Consider the following 22,142-nt stretch of genomic DNA (forward strand, 5'->3'; position numbering starts at 1 on the left):
TTACTATTTTTAAACAATGAAAAATCAAGGTTACATCTGGGAAGCAACTGAACTTTCACAGAGCTAATATTCATCTTTATTTGTCAAAAACGTGAAGCTCTAGAATGTCCCTCAGCAGAGCATATACCTCCACCAAGGCCCAAAAGTCCCCTTAAATTCAATTGAGCTGCACCAAATTTCACACACTCATGGATATCAGTTCCCTAAATCCATGAAAAAAGAAGTCCTGGATCGTCCCCTGATCCATATCCGCACCAAATTGAATGGGTTCTTCCCTGACCCGTACCTCATTCTTCCACCTGTGGAAATGCTCAGTTGTTTTGGTGCAATCTTGCTTACAAACCAACCAAAAAACAAACTCACACACAGGGCTGAAAACATCCCCTTCTTGGTGGAAGTAGAAATGCATCCACTCCTCCTGTTCCTCCTGTGGTTTGCAGAAATATGTCACGTCCAGCAGGATCCCTGCAGCACGTCGTCCTGCCCGACCTTAATAACATTCACTGGCTCATCTTAATGCCGACATGCAGAGCCTTGAGCAGTGAAGACACCCTAACATGCAGCGTGTTGTCAGGACTGACAATAAGTGGCCACCTGGTGGGAAGCTGCATGTTTTCTCTCAACCTGCTTGTTTACTGCTACTTCAGTTCAGTGGAGTTGGGTAGTTTTCCATATCTAAAGCAATGATTGCAGGGTCTTGACTAAATGTGACTGGGTAATGACTTGACGCCCGACTTAGGCACTTTAGGTCCACTTTGAAGTGACACCCATATGTGTTCCTTAGTTTAGCACATTTTAAAAAAAAAACTGCAGTTGTAAAAGTGCTTTTTAATAAAATAAGACACAAAGAAAAAAAAACGAGATGAAGATAAAATAAATTAACTTAAAATATTATTCTAATCCTAACCTCTAACTATAAAAAATTAAATTTTTGAAAATGTATAAAGAGAATATAAACATACTTAATGACACTTGAAAGCCTGCAAGAGCACTTCAGGGTCTTCAGCTTAGTCTTAAATCTATCTACAGAATTGGAGCACTTTTTAAAAAAAAAGGTAAACTGTTCTAAAGCTTCTGAAGGACTGGAGCAAGTGATCAGAGGATCTGAGGGATCGGGGAGTGGGAAGGGGGCTGAGGAGTGTTTAAGCGTTAGAGTTAAGTAAATCACACACTTCATGACTGGATAACTGACCAATCAATGGATGCATAATGTGCGAAGTGGGCTCATTCATGTACCATGTTCAAGTTTAAACATTATTTAAACCCTCATAAATAAGTCCCGGGTCCCGTTTGATAGTGTGTTTTACTCTTTCCTCTCATCAGGAGGCCAAATGTGCCGACTGATTGCTGTAATAGACCGCGATGCAGTTTAGCCGCGGGCACACGAGGCACAAAGATCCTGTGTGTTTTTAAATGGGGATTTAGTTTGACATGTGGGTTTTTCCCTTTTTCTGATATTTCTATTCCGAGTATTAACCTCACACGGATTAAAAGTTATGAGGGAAGCATGTCGGTTCTGATATTTTACATCTTGGCTGTTGCTCTTCAGATTTTGTAGCTGTGTAAACACGCCGGTCAGCGCAAAAGAGACAAATCCACAGCGCCACTGAATAATTCAAAGCACTCTGCCATCTATTCATCCTGCAGCCTTTGACTGCACTATTGATCTGTGTGCTTTGGCTGTTCCACCATCGGATGTGTATTGAATGACCAAAATCAAATGAACAAGATCGGTCCCCTCAAAAGTTTTAAGGTGTTAAACTGATACAAGCGTGGGGGGGGGGGGAAATCACAATATCCTTAAAGGCTCAGGTCCCATTGTCAAGTTTCTCAACACAAACTTAAGTAGAACGTCTCTTGTCATTCAGCGGCTCTGAAATGAATCTAGGGTAACTTTTAAATGTCCTTTTAATATCATGGGATTTGAGTCCCCTCTGAAAATCCCTTAGGACCACTTAATCCATTTTAAAGCTATTAAGAACCTCTTACTAAATAAAAAAGAGGTAACAGGGTTATTTCTTTCTTTTCTGTGACAGACCATAAAAAAAAAGAAGTCTGACAGTAAAATAAATTTGTCTTTAAATTCAAACCACTTTCTGAAACTGCTCTTTAGAGTCGAATGAGGACATTTCAGCAGAATAGAACAATACAACTTAAACAAGATGTTTGCACCATCGACTAATGACAAATTAAAGTGTCTCTAAATGTTCTGACACTTTAGGGTTTGACTCAGGATTATGAAAGTCGTGTCCCTGTGGTGTCCAGCGTGTCCTAATCTCCCGTGTTCTGAAGCATTTTAATCATTGATAACCAACTGTGCTGCACAAAAGGTCGTGCATATTACATTTCATTTGCATAGATTGCTTAATCAAATTAAAATCCATCCCACAGAGACCAGTCCAATAGAATCTTTTAGCAGCATTGTCTCAACACCAGGTAAACAAGTGAGACGGCCCCGCTCTCATTGGCTCGACTCATATTACCTGAGTCAATCGATCTAAACTGAGTCTCGACTCATTTTCAATCTTTTCCATGCCTCCCCCCCCCCAAAAAAGGTGTGTTTCATCAAGTTGGGCCGACACCTACACGTGCAACTGAAAGAAAGAAAGGCGCTGCTCTGCAAACCCCAATAGTTGTTTTTTAAATATTTTATTACTCCCTTCTTTTCCCGCTTAACTTGCAGAAAAGAGAAGTGGGGCAGTGAAAAGCATTGATAGCAGATGCAGTGTGCAGCAGTTATGAGACAACAGAGTGGGTTGAGTGAGTGCCTGTAGTTTTTTTCCTGCTCAAAATCAAACTGTGCCTGGCTAATGTGTGTGAGCAGTGCGGGCTTATTGCCTGAGTGTTTCAATCTAGTCATCCCTGTGCGCGCTTTGACACTGATGCCAACAGACGGTTAACTTCTCCATGTGTAAGCAAACTGGGCTTTCCACCCGAGGCAGATCTTTGAAGTTTAGGACCTGCAAATGTAAATACGGGCGAAATATCGGCATAATGCTGTTGATGTTGCTTTTCCAAAGACTGACGGCAGCATGAAATATTCAGAACAGTAAGTAAACTTGCTGAAAATCATAAAACTCTACGAACTGTTGAAGCACAGGTCAACGTGACAATGGTTCATTACTTTGTCAAAATTCACGGTTAAATCCTGTTGCAGTTGCAGCGATAATTTTATTGATACCAATGACATTAGTGATTCTGGTTATCAGTCCGATTCTTTCTTAATCAAATGGAAGTAAAGTATGTTTTACTCTGGTTCTCCTGTTAATTTCTCTAAACACAGTGCAGAAATAAACTTGTGGGGGTGAGTGGCACGGCAGGTGACAGGTGTGCGTGCAGTTCAGTGTGGGAGAGTTTAACACATGATCATTTTCTTTCGCTGCTATTTACAGATTTTCCCTGAACGCCTCATTTGCAGGTAGCTTGGACAGGTGTGAGAATATGTTTGCGAGTGTTAATGTTAAAGTTAAAACTGAGTGATTTTTATGCACCTGTCCAAGTAACTTATGAGGCGCATTGCTTGTCAGGTTGAGAAACTGTGGCACACGTGTGCAAAGTGTCAAACGCAGCATTCCTGCATGTTAAGGTCATTTTCAGTTGTTTCCATCTTTACTTTATCTTGACTTATTTCCATTCCGCAGACGTTACAGCTCACACTTGCATCTTCCTTCTGTTTGAGAACAGACCCACACTTTGAACTGTGTCTTTGTCTCCACCAGGACTCCGTGTTGTTACTAGTTTCCAGCAGTGCAGACGCTGTTTGACATCATTCTTTTACAAGCCCGCATCAATGGAAGGAATTGATAAGTTTGGAGTTTTACAATTCTGGTGCTTCCGACTGTTCTCAACTGGAACCAGTTCCCAATTCGCATCCTTAACTACAGCTGCAAATGCACAAGCACTTTTTTCTCTGATTTACCTGTAGCTAAAACACATATATCCCTTTCTTCCCCCTTTTGCAGTTTCTATAATGTACTGGAGTTTCTTCGTAATTCAGGATCATCCACAGATCTCCCTGTTGAATTGTCTTGTTAGTTTGTTTGGTAGGTTGCAGCCTCTCTCTCTTGCGAGGTGTCTTTTTTCAATGCTTAAAAACTCCCCCCGATAAACTTCCACGTTCCTCTTACTGTTGGTATCATGACTGGAGTGTGTGTCTCTGTCACATGCAATCCATATTGTGCATTAGCTTGTTTGTAGAATTACATTACCAGGAAATGCATTCATGCGTGAAGCACATGTGATGGATGTGCAGAGCATTTAGCTAAAACAGGTAGTCTGCCACTTCTTGTTGTGTACTCATTAAAAATGTCAGGTTTTCCTGAGGGACTCTGGGCTGCTTTGAAAACTGCTTTCATTTTTTCCCCACGTAGACACCACATTAACACCATTCGGTCTGACCAGAGCTGCTTTTACAAACATTTAACTAAAGTGTGTGAGAGGAGGTGGAAAAAGCACGACTGCAGCTGCACAATCACTGAAGGTGTCTATGTCAGGATCTGATGCCTCCATTAACACTGACCAGTTGATTAACTGTGAGAACGGTACACTGGCAGGTAATGTATTCACCCAGTCGATGGTAATGGCTTTTACATGAGAGTGTCACTGTCTGCACAGGTAATCTGTTTTGGAGGAGACACACGCTGTTAGGAGACGAGAGACGGGAAGGATGCAGGTTTTTTTGTATTATAACGACTGCTTTTGTTCATAAAAAGCATTTTCCCCATTAAATGGATCAAATCTTTCACAAATCATGGCTTGAACTTAGATAATTGATGTGAACCTTGTTATTTTCTTCATCCGACCATCATCAGACCACATATCAACCATATAAAACACATTGATCAAACTAAGCTTCCTTCTCACGTTGCGCATAATTACCTGCTGCCTGTAATTGAATATAATTATATACAGTTTTGTGCCCTCGGCTGCTAAGTTGCTTAAAGTAAGGAGTGTGTCTTACTTTCACCGTGAGAGCTATCATGCTCGCTAACAGGAAATCTGTGATGTAATGCTTTTTCATTTTGCATGCATGTACCTTATATACATATATTGATTTTATTCTGAATAGTAGAAGAGGAGAAATTGTCAATATTAGATAGATATAAATTAAAGATAAATCTGCACTGCAAGAATTGCCATCTCTTAAAGCCAGGGTTGGTAATCTTGGAAAAGCAAACAAGAGCAAGCTACACTTTGAAAATATGCCACCGGTACATCCCACTGCTAGAAACCAACTATTCTGTGATGTGCTCGTTAACTTCTGGCTATCATCTCTGCTTTAGCGGTGTATGTCTCTGCGGTCACGCACAGTAAGAGAACAGACAGGGTGCAGGCAGGCAGGTCGCTTAGTGACGGGACGGGTACGGCAGCCAATCATTTTATTCGGTCCAGATGGTTGTGATTATTAAATTTCTATGAGGGCCTGAAAACTGCCCTTTTCTTTTTTTCTACTCAGATGACTTAGGGTTTGAGAAACAACTTACCAACCCAACTTTGAATATTTCAAACACAAACAATAAACCCAAAGTGACATTTCCCCCTGATGCATTCAACAGACACAAACTATGTGTGTCAGCAGTATTGTTATTCTGCACATATCAATGACAGAATTAATAGAAATGTTAATTTTGCTATGCTCATTCACGGATATTGATTCCTCTCACACAAGCTGCCGTATCACTCCAATGTAAAGGCACAGCACCTCTGAATGACTTTGGAACAAGTCCATCCACTCGCTGTATTCCTCCCCGTGTCGATACTGCTTGAGCTTTAAGTAACGCTCATGCTCCAGCAGGGGTCAACGGGATCATGCAGATTTAACGTCTGCACTGTTGACTCTGCCGTGTCACTGAAGACACATAGGACAGTAAATCTGGGGTCACACAAAACACAGGAGGTTGTGATATTAAGAGAAGTAAATCCTCTCTCTGAATTAGAGAATTATGAATGTGACTTTGTTTATGTGGTCAAAACGCAACTCTGTTGACATTTCATTTACTACAAATCAGCAGCGTTGGGGGGGCAGCGAGTGTCTCACAAAACTGCTGAGGCTGTGGATCAGGCCTCAGTTTTATAGAAATTCACTCAGGAGCCCAACAGGGTCGTGATCGCCCCCGAGACGATATCACGTTGTATAAAAGGTCTAAATGTGGCTTTGATATGGGAAAGCGCAGCATCCATTACAATGACTCCTGGAGTTACATCTGTAAAACCAGCAGAAGTTGTAAAAAAAACATTGTGTGAGCAAGATTTCTCATGTCGTCAAATCTTAAGATGTTTGTCTGCAATTAGAAACGAGACTCACCTCAAGAAAACAGCATCTACAGAAAACAATACAGCAAAAAGTCCAACGACCTCATATATCATGTGCACCAGCAGCTTGTTACGACCCATAGTTCTGGTTTATTGTTCGGTGACCTCAGGTGACCGTAGTGTGAAGGGACCAGAGGAGGAAGTCAGGTGAAGAACTGCATAAAATGTCTTCTCTCAGAGGAGGTGCAGGGAGAATGGATGAGCCGACAGAACAAAGGACCCAGCAGAACAATAATCACTGTTGTTTCTTTTATCAGAGACCAGTCCACTGCTTTACATCAGGTGCCTTCAGCTCACTAAGGTCTCTTCCTAAACCGAGTAGGTCTTTGACTGTGGCTGTTCCACCATCTAAACTGTGTTTACAATTTGTAACAGTAAGTTTTAAAAGCTTTAAATCCTGGTTAATGATATTGACTTTCTATAGGAGAGTGAGATCAGATAATCCCAATATAACTTAGTCTAGAGGGCGATTTCAAATTTTAGTGTTCACATTATCTGCATCTGTACATCTGACCCAGGAACAAGTATATTGTAATTAAATGTGCTGTAATTATTAATTTCATTCTTACTTCACAAAAGTTCCACAAAATAAGTTGTTAATCCTTAGAATAGACATCCAGGAATGCATGTTTACATGAAAACCTGGTCTAATGGTTTCAGGCATTGTAAAGTCCCATTGAGTGTGAAGTATTAAAATCTCAAACCACGTCCAGTAAAACAGAAACACTCATCCAGTTTACATCATTATTATTAATGTTGAAATCCACATTCACACGTAAAGTGCTTAAATACTTCTGGCGTAGCCAGGAGCATGAAACCATCAGCCACAATAACCTACATGATACTGTATGTTGCATAAGAAGCATGTTTAACTGTAACAAATTATATGATATGAGACAGAATAGCAGTGATTCATACAAAGCACCGCAGGATATACACACAATTTGAAACATGTAATACAAAATGCTGTTTCTTAAGCCTCTCATGAGAGATGACTAATTCTGTTTTATATTCATGTATGTCAGATCTACTGCTTTGGGGACATTACACTGTACATACTGTATTATAATCAAACTGTCCACAGATAAAATTATTATTTATATCTCATTCAACAACAAAAATCCAGGATATTATCCTCAGAGATGGAGTCAGAGAATAAAGATGTTGACAGTTTGCTGCTCCGTGGTAAGAATTTACTTGTGGTGGTGGTGGTGGGTGAGGCGGCGGGTGACAGATGGTCATGCGGGGGACAGTCTAACCCAAGGTATTTTCTGTAGCTATGATTTATAGATGTCTCCTGAATGCCTCACATGTACACACTTCAATTTATAGTTTGCTCCCTAAATGGCTCGCTTGCAGGGTATCTGTAGACGTTAGCGAGGCGGCCATGCACAGAGAAGCTGCTCGTCTCCTCTCAGTATACACTTGATTTTATTTCATTTACAATACACTTTTATTTTTATCTCTTTATTTTAAACTTAATTCTTTGTTGTTGTGCTTTTATTTACTGCATTATATTCTACTTTATATTGTTCTACACTGTAATCTCGGAGTAATCTTATTGTTATTGTTGTTTTGATTATATCTTTTATAAGAACTCACAAACAGAAGGACGAGGTTAACATTAGTTTACTGCAGCTTGAAGACGCTGTGTCGATATCCATGTGTGTGTTTGTGATGGAAGGTCGTCGGGTCTTGATAATGCATCAATCGCAGGTTAAAGAAGCAAGGTGGTGGTTGGGGGGGGTGGTAATACATACAAGGCTCTGTCAGGATTCATCATGTTTTTACAGAGTGAGGAAACACCAGAGATCATAATTAGCCTGTAGATTAAAATTGATCCTCTGTCTGCTATTATTGTGAATGTGTACAAATATTTGGAGAGAGCGTGAATGATTGGCCTCTGTGTGTGTTGGGTCTCTACGTGAGCAGCTTGTCTCGGGGGACCCTAAATTTAGATATGAACTCATTTCATAACAAAGGGTTCTACTGACAAGTCACGGCAATAATCTCTTTTTCTGAGATGTCAGGCTCCACCTTTGCTTTGTGGAAACAGTGGAAGTGAAGAAACAAATTCACAAGCCTGAGCATCTGGTGGAATATTAGGAAAGTACTGTATACTGGAGCTACTGCAAACAGCCTAACAAGTAGTACAGGCACCACTAAGTAATTTTCTGCATATATAAACAGCTGTCACACTCACTGAGATCATTTCATTAATGCTGTTTCGTGTCAGCTCATTTTTATAACCATCAATATTTTTTTTTAAAAAGCAAAACAGCCCTGTTATTGAATATCCTGACTTGTCTCTAAAAATCAAGATGTTTGTAAAATAAATGAACCAAATATTCTTGAGCTGATCAATATCCTATTCATCCCATGGATCCCCAGCTTTGGAAAAAATAAAATGCTAAAATGTGTCTCCAGAGCATGTTTTGGGTGAGATTAGGTTCATCAATTTAAAATGATTTCTGCTGAGGAAATCAATGGAATTAATGTAGAATTTCATTAGTGGAAATCCTTGGCACCAGCGCTGTCCTCATTAGATCTTTTACGGTGCCACAACTAGTAAATTACTGCACAGTGATGCATACAGTTTTGGGAAATAATGATTATATTGGCTCTTGCATTTTACAGAGTTTATATTTTCTTAATCAAAAGCTGAATCCACATATGACATTTTTATTAAACGTCACTTAAAGCAAATTATATCTCAGGGCCCAGAGCTTGGTACCATTTAATTTATCTTGTTTAATAGGATTTACTGTCAATTATGAGTACTAGTCAATAAGCAGCAGCCCGGTTGCTATTATATCGTGCAAGTATCGGTGGTTTGTTGAATTCCCTTTGGTCCAGTTTAGACGTATTGGATGAATCACCATGACATCCATGTTCCTCAGAGGAAGAATCCTAATGCCTTTGGTGATTGAGTTGGAATCATGGAGGTGCTGTTCTGTGGCTTCCCTGCAGCGTCTCACGCTAGACATTTGAGTTGTACTTTAATGAAAGTGTTTCGACATTCTGTTTCGTCTGTTGCTACTGAAGCTCAGGAAAAGACTGTGAGACAAACAGTAACTACAGACACTTTTGGCTATATGTGTTTTAAATAAACAGATAAAAAAAAGTACCCCTCCAATCCAGAGCTGCTCAAAGGTGCAAAGTATGTTGTGTAACTGTTGGTTATGTCCGTTGATGTTTTTGTTGTGTTGGTGCGTGGAAATGCCCGGTGAGTATTGCTGCAAACCAATTTCCCAACAAATCTATCCAGCTGGTTTCATCTGGTTTCCCCACTGTGCCCCCAGCAGGTTAAGATTCCAGATATCCAGTGAAATAGCTCAGCATCTATCAGATGGAACAGCAGATTCCAGTTGTATTTGATGCAGATTCCTGTTCCCTGTAGGATGATCTGTGCTTGATCTGGACAAAGTAGTTCATCACTAAATATCTGCAAAGCTCATGACAGTCCCATCGGCCTCAGCTCGTTGTGTTTCGTGCAAATTACCAAACATTATCCTTTTAATATGCTAAGATAAGATACTGAACATGGTTATCATTGTATTTGCTGAATGTCAAAATCTCAGCACTGTCCCAGTCACGACCACAATGTGGAAAGTTTATAACGAACTTGCCCCTGTTTCAGAATTATGGCTGAAATACTGTGTTTTCATGGTAAATCCCAAACTGCCTCTGACCAGAGAGCGAGGCCCTTTGTGTGACACAACAGTGACTCATGGGAGCCTCAGTGTCTTCTCGTGCGCTGGAAGGCTGGATGATGTCCAAGCTGCTTAGCCTGAAGGCGGCCAAACTTTCTGTTGCTCTCCCTGCTGCAGGGGAGGCTGAGTGTATTCGCTGGCATTAGGCTGACAGGAAAAAAAAAATCCTTTTAAGATCTCAGGCAAACTTTGCTGTGGCTGTACGGAAAATGTTGTTATGATGACCTATTCATGCTTGTTTTAGATTTATCAGTCTACCAAAGTGCACGGAAGCTGCAAAATCCGTACAGTTGTAACTCCGAGTGACATAATGCACATATTTTCATATTTTGATTTAATTCTATTGTATACTTTTTTACTCTTGTACTGTAAGTTCCTGTCTTTTTCTTTCTCTTATTACACACATCGCTTGCTTTTTTAATTTGCTTTATCTTTCCGCTTATGTTTCTACTCACTATGTTTGTCATGCACCAAAACATCGAAGCAAATTCCTTGTCGGTGGAAACCGTCTTTGCAATAAACACGACTCTGATTCTGAATAAGATGAATAGCTAAGCCCTCAAAAATACACAATAAATATCACTCAGTCTCAATCGATATGGAATCTGTCACAGCACCATGGATTACATTTAATTCAAATGTGTTTGAGCTACTCATTGTTTTCTCTTCCGCTGCTTCAAGCTGTTGTTAAACTCAAACTGAGGCATCGGGACAGTGATGGATCTGTGGGTTGATGGTGAGATTATTCAGGTGAGATGGCTCCGAGCCTTTAATTCCACGCTCTCTTCAAGGAAACGATGTGACGGCTGTGCTGTGTTTGTAAAAAGTCTGTTGTGAAGACGTCAGTATCTTAAAGTTTCACAGCAGAAAACAGAGGACACAAGCAAACCTGGTTGGTATTTACGTTGTTGTCCTCCCTGTGGCTCTTGGCTTTGAGAATTTCACAGCGATGTTCAGCATTTGAAAAAGAAAAGACAGTTTTTCCCCCCACTTGCCAGCTTTTCCTCTGTAGGCCTGTTAGTGCACACTAATTAAACGCCAGAAATTAGTTTGAGTGAAACTTAACATATTGAGAACGAGGACGCACGAGGGGAGACAGCCACACAGTAGTTTTTGGGAACTCTGCTTGGTGATTAGCAGCAGTGGTTCGGATTGCCTACAGAGGGATTTGCAAACAGCAGGAGAAAGAGGATAAAATGCTGCCAAGAATACAAAATATAAAAAAAGGGGCTAAGGTTCTGGGCAGCCCTCACTCATAACTGTCCTGGGAATTGACCGCTTGAGCTTGGGTGGGCAAAGTGAGTTGAGTCAGAACTAATCCTGAACTAAAGGAGCTGCTGCTCTGTAGCGGGAGCATGGTAGATGGGGGGCGGGGGGACGTCTGCAATCTGCGTTTGAGAGACACAGCTTCATGGATTCGGTCGGCTCGCTTGTAAAAGTCAAGTTGAGGGCCACAGATAAAACCCACAGAAAGCCCACTGGCCTGTGAACACACTGAAAACAATTGCTTGTTTTTTACGGCATTTATATTTGATTCGCTTCCCTATTTGTTTGCATCGGTCGGCCTGTGTGGGAGTAGGGATTTCAGCAGCTACATGGCATTCGTTGAGCCTGGGTGGTTGGGTTGGTCTCGGGGAATGGGCTTCGTGAATGAACTAATGTAGCGTACTGTGCACCAAATTACACTTTGCACAGAATGGGAGTGAGCCCAGTCAGAATCAATTCTCCAGCCCAGACCTCTCTCTATCCTCAATTACCAGCCAGGTCCAGGGTGCTGAGGCTCTGTGAAGGTGACAGGGCACACCTTGGGAGCCCTGGCCAGGTGTGACAAAGCACTAACAAGGCAGAATACAGCCAACACTACACTCTGAGGAATGGAACAGGGCAATAGCTATAAATAATGTTATTATCAATGTAAGTCTGTGCACATCTGACCACACCAACTTTTTAAAAGGTCAGGAATCCGCACGATCATTAAATCAGATACAAAGTTTAAAGGTCTGAGCTAAAGGAAGAGGAATATTGGACTTCTGGTCGCCTGTAAACAAAGCTTTAAAACTAGAATGGCACTCACTAGAGCACGTACCTCCCCTAAGGCCCAACAGTCCCTCATGCTCATAGATATCAGTCCCCTTAATTGGCCCAATTTTATTAATCAAAATCATTTGTCAAAAAGATTGTCCTTCGTGCTCCGTGGAGATTTTGTCAGCTCGGCTTAAAAATTGTGATTTTATCTTTTTTACTTGTTCCCTTTCAAACACATCTCTGAAGCTTCACAGCAACATGCAACCATTTGTTTTAATGCTGCTGTGTTTTTCTCCACTTTCATTCTGATGGTGATAGAAATGACGAGATGAAAAGATCGACCATTAACAAGTGCAAGTAAATAGCGACCGTGTGCATATTTTTTTTGAGAGCCTCTTAAGCTATCAGGGTGTCTTCACTGCAGGCTGATGGGATAATCCAACAAGAGCCCCGCCTCAACACAGTGAAATGCTGAGGGGGAGTAAGGCACTGTGTGTGCCTGAGGGCCTCTGCCTCTGTCTCTAATGAGGGAAGAGAAAGGCGGATACAAGGTCTCTGCTTCACAGCCAGCACAACAGGCCACGAGATAACCCTCCTCTCTCTGCTCAGAGCACATACATCTACCATCTCTGCTCCCTCCACCTGTCTCCACTGTTCCAAGCTCCCTCCTCCACAGAGCAGAGACTTAGTCCTGCTCACAGACTGCGGCTGCTTGTACCTAATTTAGAGAGCTGCTGCAAGTTGCCCAAGCTCTTTGTCTGAAAGCTTATGATTGTCTCAGCAAGTCAACTTCAACACCTGAAACAGTGCATGCTCCTGCAGTTTCTGTCTGCTGCAGTAATAACCCTCAAGCCGGCCGCTGTAGCTATATTCATCACTGTGTAGGAGACACAATCAAAAGCCTGGGACTTTAATTACACTCCGTCTTGAGTATCATAAGCAACCAGCCACTAATTACCTCAAGTGCTGGTGCACTTTGCTCCTGCTTATATAGCAGTATAAAGGCCGAGCTGATGAAAACAGACCAAGAGCCGGACCCAGTGATGAGGGGATGCAGAGAGGGAGCTTTCAACCCCAATCCCTGGGCGTAAATTACGTAACAATATAGTAAAATATTCATGAAACACCATGGGGACGGAATCTTGCCTGCTCTGAAGTGCTGAGCAAACACTTTGCCCTCAGCCACTCTAAGACTGTGAGGAGGATAAGGAGAGGCTCAAAGTAAGGAGCTGACAAACAATTGCAAGCATGAATCCAATTACATTATAGTCAGAAAACAGATTCCTGCTGCATGAGGATGGAAAGCAGCATCATTTCTGAAATAATAGTTAATGCATATTATGTTAAGTTTGCATGACTTCATGCGTGGACTCTTTTTTATCAAATCATCAAGTAAATATGAAAATTTGATGAAGGAACTCTCAAAAAAACACTGGGGTTAAAAAAAAAAAGAACAATCCTGCAGACATCAAGCCACAGAGCACATAATGCATATAGAAACTGTGTTATATGCAAAAATAAAAAATAATAACTCACCATCATCAGTTTAGCTTCAATCCAACAGCTCAGGTTAGGGAAAGAAATAAGTTGAGAGACGTCAGGCCTAACTCCTGAAGTCATTAGAAGTAAGTGGTGAGCAGTAAGAGCTTCCACTGCCACTCAAGGGAGTCCCACTCTGTTTTGTTTTTTTACATGCCTTTAATCATGAAGAAAAGAACCAGAACCTTCTGAGCCGCTCCATGTGAGAGTCCAACCTTTAATTATTAGTCAATATCCTCACAGCAAGTGCAGAGGATTGCCTTTGATTGCAGTGGAGGAGTTTCTGATGGGTCCACAGTGGGACATTTGTTCAAAAAGGCCACTGTGAAAGCTCATCATAACATTTATTGAAACTAAAAATCTGCCCTGGGATATTCTCTGCTGTTATTGTTAGATTATGTATTGAATGAAATATCTTTGAGTAGACCTGCTCTTCTTCCACCTGACTCATCTTCTACTTCAGTGAGTAATTACCTGCATTTCCCACAATGCCTTTGGACAACTGCCAGAGAATGAGCATCATTTTTTTTTTTCCCAAGCCACCAGACATTCAAGCACCAGAGCTGAGAGAAAATGAAAACTCAGCCAACTAAATGACCAATTGCACGAAAACAGCCCCTCCTAGTTTGCATTTTAACAGCAGCTGAGGCTCTAGATATATTGTGGGTAATTGTTTTTTTTTTGCAATAGCACTGCCTGCAGCATTGTCACCCGTGAAACAATTAAGTTTTATACCTTAAGTAAAATACAATCAACAAATCGATTTTTTACCTCATAAGACTATTCTACAAAGAATCACATTACTAAACCAAATCTAGGGTAATGATACGAAACCAAACAATACAATGAAGTAAAGAGAGAGGATGGTGGATGGTAGATTAGAGTTAAATTTAGCACAGGGAACCTTTTATCATGAAAATACAGTTGTTTGCATGAAGATTAAAGATACAATGATAGAAACAAGGACACAATGACCCTCACACAATGAGTGATATGCATCTAGTGCACTTCAGGAAATGTAAAGCCATTGTAGAGGATCTATCTAATCCATGTGCAGTATCATCTTGTGACCTGCTCTCCTGTTAATGCTATTAAAAATATTAAACCCTCTATTATTCTTTTCACCTGGGGCCACTGCTGGGCCCCATACAAATCACATTTACATGGCTTCTTGTTTCTCCATCAGTGTGATTCATGAAAAGACGTTCCGCCTGTCGAGTCCAAAACAGAGCATAAGTGGATTAAAGGCTTTTAAAGCTTCCTGGTTCTTTGAAATTTATTTGTAATGCTGCAGCAATAAATATCTAAATAACAATGTTTCAAGAAAGGTTGTCTATTGTTTAATCTGTCTAATTTTTATTATTGGGTCTGTTCAATCCACACTTGTGTTCAGTCAGACAGGGTTGATGAAGAATCTTTCTTTCAGATTTTAGCTGTAGGAACACTCGCTGTCCATATACCTGATTGGACATGGACATGACAGTATGTGCTGTCAAAACCTTGCAAGAAGTTGTGCTGTTAGGTCATTTTGTTGTTTCAAAACAAACCTGAAATGTTGACAGGATTTTGTCTGAGCTTTTATGTACTGAATGTTTTTCCCTCCCTGTTTCCCACGAATACAAGTGGATGCACATGCTCCAATACCTAAAAGCCTCTGCTTCCATCTGATCCCAGTGCTGAGGAAAAGACTGGAAAAGACAGGATCTGCTCATTGTGCAGCAGTGCTGTGATATGCAGAATCTCCTAATGGTCTCTCCCCAAATCTCTCAATGCTTGTATCATGTCAAGGACCGACTGGAGATTGTAGGATTGTATTCAACACAGGGAAAAGACCATCCATCGTGTGTCCAGCCCAAGAAATTGACAAACCCTCTAAAGTTCTACTCCTTCTGCTAGACTTGTATGTCAGTACCACATATCAAAGTGTGTCAGCTAGAGATGCTTTTTTTACCAACCACCTCTTGAAATGTAGTGTTTCCTTCTTGGAGTGAAGTGGCAGCATCTTTTAACATTCTCCTCCGTCTCTCAGTAGGATTTGCCAGTTGTGCTCAAGGCCCTGTCAAGGAGGCTGTTCAAGCCCACAGGGCAGATCACTTTAAGGCCATTGTCCATCAAAAAAGGATTCCAGCTCCGGTTCATCAAAGACATATCAAAATCTGAGTTGCTCTATGCTCACAAAACTCTTTCTTTGCCCAGGAACACTGAGTATTGAATGGTGCAGCCCTTTGGAGAAGAAACAAAGTAAAAACATAAATAATGTATTACCACTGCAGGATATGGCTGATACTGTTTGGAACCCACAACAAGTCATTGGCTAGATCCCGTGCAAACCAAGAATGTACAGAGCACAATTAGCTGTGTGAGGACGTCTCAAAGGTTTGTGAGTGGACAGACCCTCCTCTGGCGGTCCGTGTAGCCTTCAAAAGGTTTCTGGCAGCATTAACCCAATCTTGGATTAGGGAGTTGAGGAATAGCATAAGGAGAGACGGTCAGTGCATGTTTGTAGCCAAACCACTGCTTCGCTTGGAGTGTTATGCAATGAGGCCGTTCTTCTGTGAGGTGTGTCACCAACCTCCTATTAGCTCAGAGGTAAGAATAATAAGAACGCATTATTGATTGCCATGAATGTGAGGACCATGCAACCCTTCTCTAAATCGCCCATGAAAAATGATGGTGTTTGTGATGCCTGGATACAGATGTCAGCCTTGTGTCAGACAGTTCATCTAAAAACGCGGCGATGGTGTAGGAGCAGCATTTATTCTGGTTGACTTGTGACATGTCAGTCGGGCTTGTGATGTGATGTATTGTGCTATTAAACCTCTTGTCCTCTGCTGAGCACTTAGTCAGCCCTTGAATAGCAACAGGGGGGTGAGACATTGTTGAATCAATGCCACAGAGGGTGATTCAGGCCTCGTCATGAAATTCCCTTTTTAAAATATGTAGCTGGTGTAAACAGCTACATATTGTTTTCTTTGCCATTTGGAGGCTCTAACCATGTTGTCTGCCACTCCACTAGTCACTACATACTGTACTCAATGGGTTACTTACAGGGAAAGTAAAGCTATCACAAGCCTAGCATCTATAGTGTTAAATAGATTCATATTGATCACAGACCTATGCTTTGAGTGCCTCCCCCATCAAATCCATTATGTTTGATCCCTAACACTCATAGATCCAGGGTCATTAAATAACTATTGACTAGTTCTTAAAACTACTAGAAACAGCTGTGTAGCAGCAGCTTTCAGCCAACACATCTGACAATAATCTTTTTGAACCTAGTTTACAATCAGGATTTCCTACATCAGTATTTTCTGATTTGAAATATGGAGTGCCCCAGGGCTATATTATTGGTCTTCTGCTTTTCTCTCTGTTTTACATCTTGGCCAAAACAAATGCAGGCATGGAAATCATTCGATTAAAATGAATTTCCATTGTTACTCTGATGAGCTTTATTTTCCTGTAAAAGCTGATGACCCTTCTTGGATTATCCAAATTTCGAAGCCTGCAGGTCTACTGTGAGGAGATGTATTTAAAGACAAGTCCCTGTTCCAAAACTCAGATACAACTTAAATGCTGATCATTGTCCTGGCTGAACATGAAAACCAGTTTGACTAAGTAACATACAAAATCCTAAATGGGCAGGACCCGTCATATCTCTCTGAACCTATTTTCCGTCCTATGCTCTTTGCTCCAAATACAGGGCTCTTGTCTGTCCCCAAGGACGCCAATCAACATTAGGACCTTTTCCTATAATGCCTCCTTCCTCTGGCACAACCTCTCTGCTGAAATCACACTGCCAGACTTCACTGAGGTGTTTAAATCCCAAATTAAAACTCAGCTTAAATTTCACTTAGTGGCTTATGCTCTTACTTCAGTCCAGGTACCTCTTTCCTTTCTGCTGTAAGCAAATCCTTCTCGAATGAATCCATTAAACCTAGTATGTACATTACATCTCTCTTTCTCTCTATTCTCTTCTCTCAGTCCTCTCTTTTCACTGATGCTCACTTTGCTGGTTGATCGGCCAACCTAGAACCTGTCTCCTCTCTCTCTTGGCTGTTAGTGTCTTATTCCAGATGTGTTGGATGTGGATCTTTGTCCTTCAGGAGTCCCAGGCTCCTTGTCTCCCTTTCCATCAATTCGTTTTCTTCTAATTTGGGGTTTTTGTCTCTTGTATGTTTATGTACTCAGTCATACTGGATAGGAGGTCATGTTCCTTACCTGGTGGCAGCACATGGAAGTTGTTCCATCATCCTTCATATTTTTTCATGAATGTTTACAATCTATAATGTCACCCTAATAGTCCATGCAGTTAATCTAATATGTTGCTCTGTTCTGTTCACTCAACATCAATTACACATGTGGGATCCCTCATCTGTTGCTCACCCTTCGGTTTCACACTGCTTCATTCTGCCACCAGTGCTGGGGTAGCACAAAATAAAAGACAACCTGTTTTGACACAGTCCTTATGCTCATTAGTTCGGTTGTGTCCTGTAGTCTGGTTTGACAGCACCGGGCAGGTATTACAAAAGTCCTGTCATTTATTGTTTATGTTTTGCACTCATTTGCACATCACATTTGCATATGGTGAGCCAGCTCTTATATACACACCACGTTCGATAGCAGCACAATGAGCTCAACGGTGCCATGCATGGCTTCCCTGAATTAATTAGGGGAAGGAAACACTAAGGACTTCTGGCAAATTAATGTCATTAGTGGGGAGAATTATGGTGCAATGATCAGCGCCTAGTTTTCTGGACAGTGGGAAAACGTGTCTGAAACGAATGTGATTTAAGCTTATGAGGAAAATAAAAAGGTCAAAAGAAAGGCAATAAGAACATGAACTGGGAAATACTGAACAAGAGGGTAACCCATGTCTGTGAGTATGTGGGTTTGTGTGGTGATGTAAGATGATATAAGATTAAAACTCAAACTTTGCCCTCTTTGTATTATATGTTGTGTAAATTAATTAGATACAAACTGAAAGTATGAACTCCAGAATGTATCTTCACTGGAGGGGATTACAGGAAATATTCATTCTCTGCAGCCAGGAATAAAGTTTATTCATTAGAAAGTATATGATGGTGGAGAAACTGACCTTGAAGAGACGCAATATGTTGGCTACCATGATTGACACGGAGCTGGCAGATGCACCGATCACTCCCACCACTCTCTCAGGCTTGGTGATGATGGGCGGCCCTCCGCTGAGACATTTGACATCCGTTGAGTCTTTCTCAATCAGCGCCTGAACAAATGTCAGTGACTGTTCCAGAGCGTGAGTGTCCCGGGAGCAGGTGTCCAGGATGCGGGCCCCCAGAGTGATATTAGGCAGCAGCTCATTGTCGTTATTGATTCGATCCAGGGCAAATAGCATGGCCTCCAGCCTGTGGATCCCTTTCTCCTTCTTAAGCTCCCCACAGGCTTTGCCGTCATTCCCTCTCGCATGCACTGGGAACAGTCCGCCCAGAGATATCTCCCCATCAATGCGTATTGAATTGAGGTGTGTGTGGCCTGGCATTTTCGGCTTGGCTGCCAAGGCGATCAGGAAATAACAAGCCAGCAGCAGCACCCGGCAGCAGGCACCTCTACAGCAGCCAGTCCACATTCTCTCAAAGCCTCCTCGCAGAGTCATAATGAAAGGCTAAATCCGCATCCAAATACAAATTCAAGTCCTTTGAAAATGAAAGAGGAATGCACGCATATAACGGCCCGCACATGCAAATGTCCTGAAGGTTAGCTGCAATGTTTTTCAGAGCACAGTCGTCTTCAGAAGCTTCTTCTCATGGTCTCTAGCTTTGACACAAACTCGGTAATACTAATTATGCAGCCTCGCTCTCTTTGTCTTTTACCCTTTCTTCTTTACTCTTTGTGTTTCAGTCTTTTCCTGCACCTGTGAGTAGTGGCTACATGGAGAAACTAAACAGTGCAGGGTGAGCTGAGACCACAGAGTCCACAGAGAGCGCACTCAGAAGACAGGAACAAAGCTGGGGTTTGCTTCTCTTCTCTCCTTCTCCAGAACTACTCGGGTGCATTTAGTCCTTCTTCATGCAGGCAGAATGTCAAGAGACGAGCCGGTGGGCGCTACAGCAAGCTCCTGAAAAAAAGAGAGGAGAGGTTTGTGAGACACTGAAGAAACAGCAGTCAGAGCATCCACTGGAAATATATGAAATTGAAAGATAACATATATTAATTTACAACACAGTTGAGATATGGTCTCTTGTGTAATCTCCCTCAAATTCCCACTTATGTCAGTGGATATAATATAAGCTGCTGTCATACTCTCCATATTTTAATCGACATCACATTCCGAAGCTCACACCACATTTGCATTGGACGGTCAGAGTTCCAGTCCGGTTTCTGAACCCTAAAATTCCGGCATAAATAATATGTAGAGCCGGCACTCCACACAGGAAATCTGTTCTGTGTTGCGCCCATGCCTCAACTGCTTTCAGAGCACTGCGATGAATTATTTCTATGTGCCTTGAGCATAACTGATTCGCTGCTGCTTGGCACCGTTCCACAGACTTCACAGCCACTCACTGTTCTGCTCATGTAGATCGTCTCCAGAGGGTTTTACCCCCAAAAAAGTCTGAAATAATATAGTAGTAAATTAAGAGCAGCGGATTCTGATAATCAGAGACGAAAGATTCCTCGAGTGAACCCCATCTGCTCTGTGAACAGCCCATCCTTCGTATCGTCTCTGCAGCCATACCCACAGTGTGTCACTGTGTGTGTCTGTGTGTGTCTGTGTGTGGAGCATGCATGCACATGTGGGTTCTCTCAACAGTATTGCCGGCTTCATCCATAGTGCCAGATGAACAGAGGGGTGGATATGGCCACAGTGAGAGAGGCCTGCAGCACCCTCTCTCTCTCTCTCTCTCTCTCTCTCTCTCTCTGTCTCTCTCAATTGACCATCACACAGCACATCCCTCTCAGGCTTTACTGCTACTCTATGTCAACATACGGACTCCCGCCGTTTTGTAGCAGGAGGACATGAAGGGCAAAAAAATCACAAATGATCAGAAAGTTGTGCAACATTGCAGCAGCTGTGGAGCCGTGATATTTTGCAAATATTTGAATGTGGCTGGAGGTGCAGTGCTGGCAGTAATGACTCTTTTTCTCCATCTCACTTCATCTTCTTCTCTAACGTTGAATACACATTTGGAGAACCATCTCTGTGAGGTGTCAAGAGATTTGCCACCACTCATGAATTATACACACAGCTTTGCCATCTGCTAAGTCACGTGTGTGTCTTTACTTTCTTACTTTGGACATCAAATCAAATAGTAAAGATGCCCTCCCCTTACACCACACAGTCGCCTGTCTTGTGCTGCTTCTCCCATTCTGCTGGGAACCAAAAGTAGATATTTATATCATCCTGCACAGATCATCCCCTTGAAACACAGCATCCATAATGGATGAAGGCCTACCAGTCACTGCAAAACATCTCGTTCGAGGGGAAAGCCTAGAAGAGAGGGAAGAGGAAACACTGGCTTCACAGGCTCGCTCCTTTGTAGAAGAGTTGAAAACGGACCACCAGAAACAGGCATTTTGTTTTTTACAAATACAACATATAAAGCAAAACGGTTTATGTTGCATGGACCACAGTAATACTTCAGAGCAAGCTTTGCAGCCTTGGTTGCTTCATTTTTGCTTTGTCTTCGTAGGCAGTAATGGCCACAAGATCATTTTCCATGAGATCTTAAGCCTAAAAATTAAAGAGAGGAGCTGCAGGGAAGATTTGTCAGTCCATCCTTAATAAAGCAACAATAAGGCAAAACAAGCAGATGAATGTGTTGTGTGCACGCTGGACAATCCTCTGGTAACTGAGTCGGGTTTTTGCTTTGACATCTCCCAGATAAAGTCCTCCCTGCCTCAGGAGATCTTTTTGGAAGGGGTGGACAGCAGTGCCCCTTCGTTGTCATCGCTCTGTGAAACACTGCGTGCAGAGTGGCAGCTTTACCAGATGTTTAGTCATAAGGCCCAGATGGGCAGAGCAGATAAACATCAGCTGTCTGCAGAGGAGTGGGAGTTGGGGGAAATGGCAGAATCCTCACAGCAACCCCCCCCCCTCACTGCAATGAGGAGGAACTCCAGCATCCTCTGCACTCGACCACATTCCCCTGCTGATGTGTGCGCTGCCACACTGATGCCTGGCAGAGCTAACAGCTTTACTCAGGCAAATGTTTCTCTAACATGGCATGACTCATTTCTATAGATAAACTTGAATACAATATTAACTGGAGTGTGTCTCAGAGTTGAGAGGCAAAGAAGCGTCTTTCATCAGCATTTGTGCACGTTCACACGGTTGAGTGGGAGCCATTCATCAAAGCAGAATTAATCACTATTAAAATCTGTCTCTTTACATTCTACAGCAAATTAATCCGACTTTGCAGCCGTAAAGAGCCGATAAAGCCGTTTCACCAGTAAACATTGTTTTACACTTTAAACCGGCGTAAAAAGAAAGTGAAGCTAAACATGGGGCTGAACATAGACTTAACAATGGGGTAATTAAATTATCTCTTGACGTCTGTATTTGATAGTAAAAATATATTT

The 22,142-nt window shown here is 41.9% G+C and overlaps 1 protein-coding gene across 2 annotated transcripts in view; it reads right to left on the reverse strand.

The window, feature by feature from the left end:
• Window positions 1-22,142, reverse strand: part of LOC118110521 (metabotropic glutamate receptor 4) — a 164,802-nt gene that overhangs the window by 95,897 nt on the left and 46,763 nt on the right. For both annotated transcript variants that reach the window (XM_035158320.2, XM_035158321.2), the window contains exon 2: window positions 18,685-19,680. In XM_035158320.2, coding sequence (XP_035014211.1) covers window positions 18,685-19,218 — 534 coding nt within the window. In that variant the 5' untranslated portion in view covers window positions 19,219-19,680. The remainder of the gene's footprint in view (window positions 1-18,684; window positions 19,681-22,142) is intronic.

The sequence above is a fragment of the Hippoglossus stenolepis genome, chromosome 6, assembly GCF_022539355.2.
Source record: "Hippoglossus stenolepis isolate QCI-W04-F060 chromosome 6, HSTE1.2, whole genome shotgun sequence".
Lineage (NCBI taxonomy): Eukaryota > Metazoa > Chordata > Actinopteri > Pleuronectiformes > Pleuronectidae > Hippoglossus > Hippoglossus stenolepis.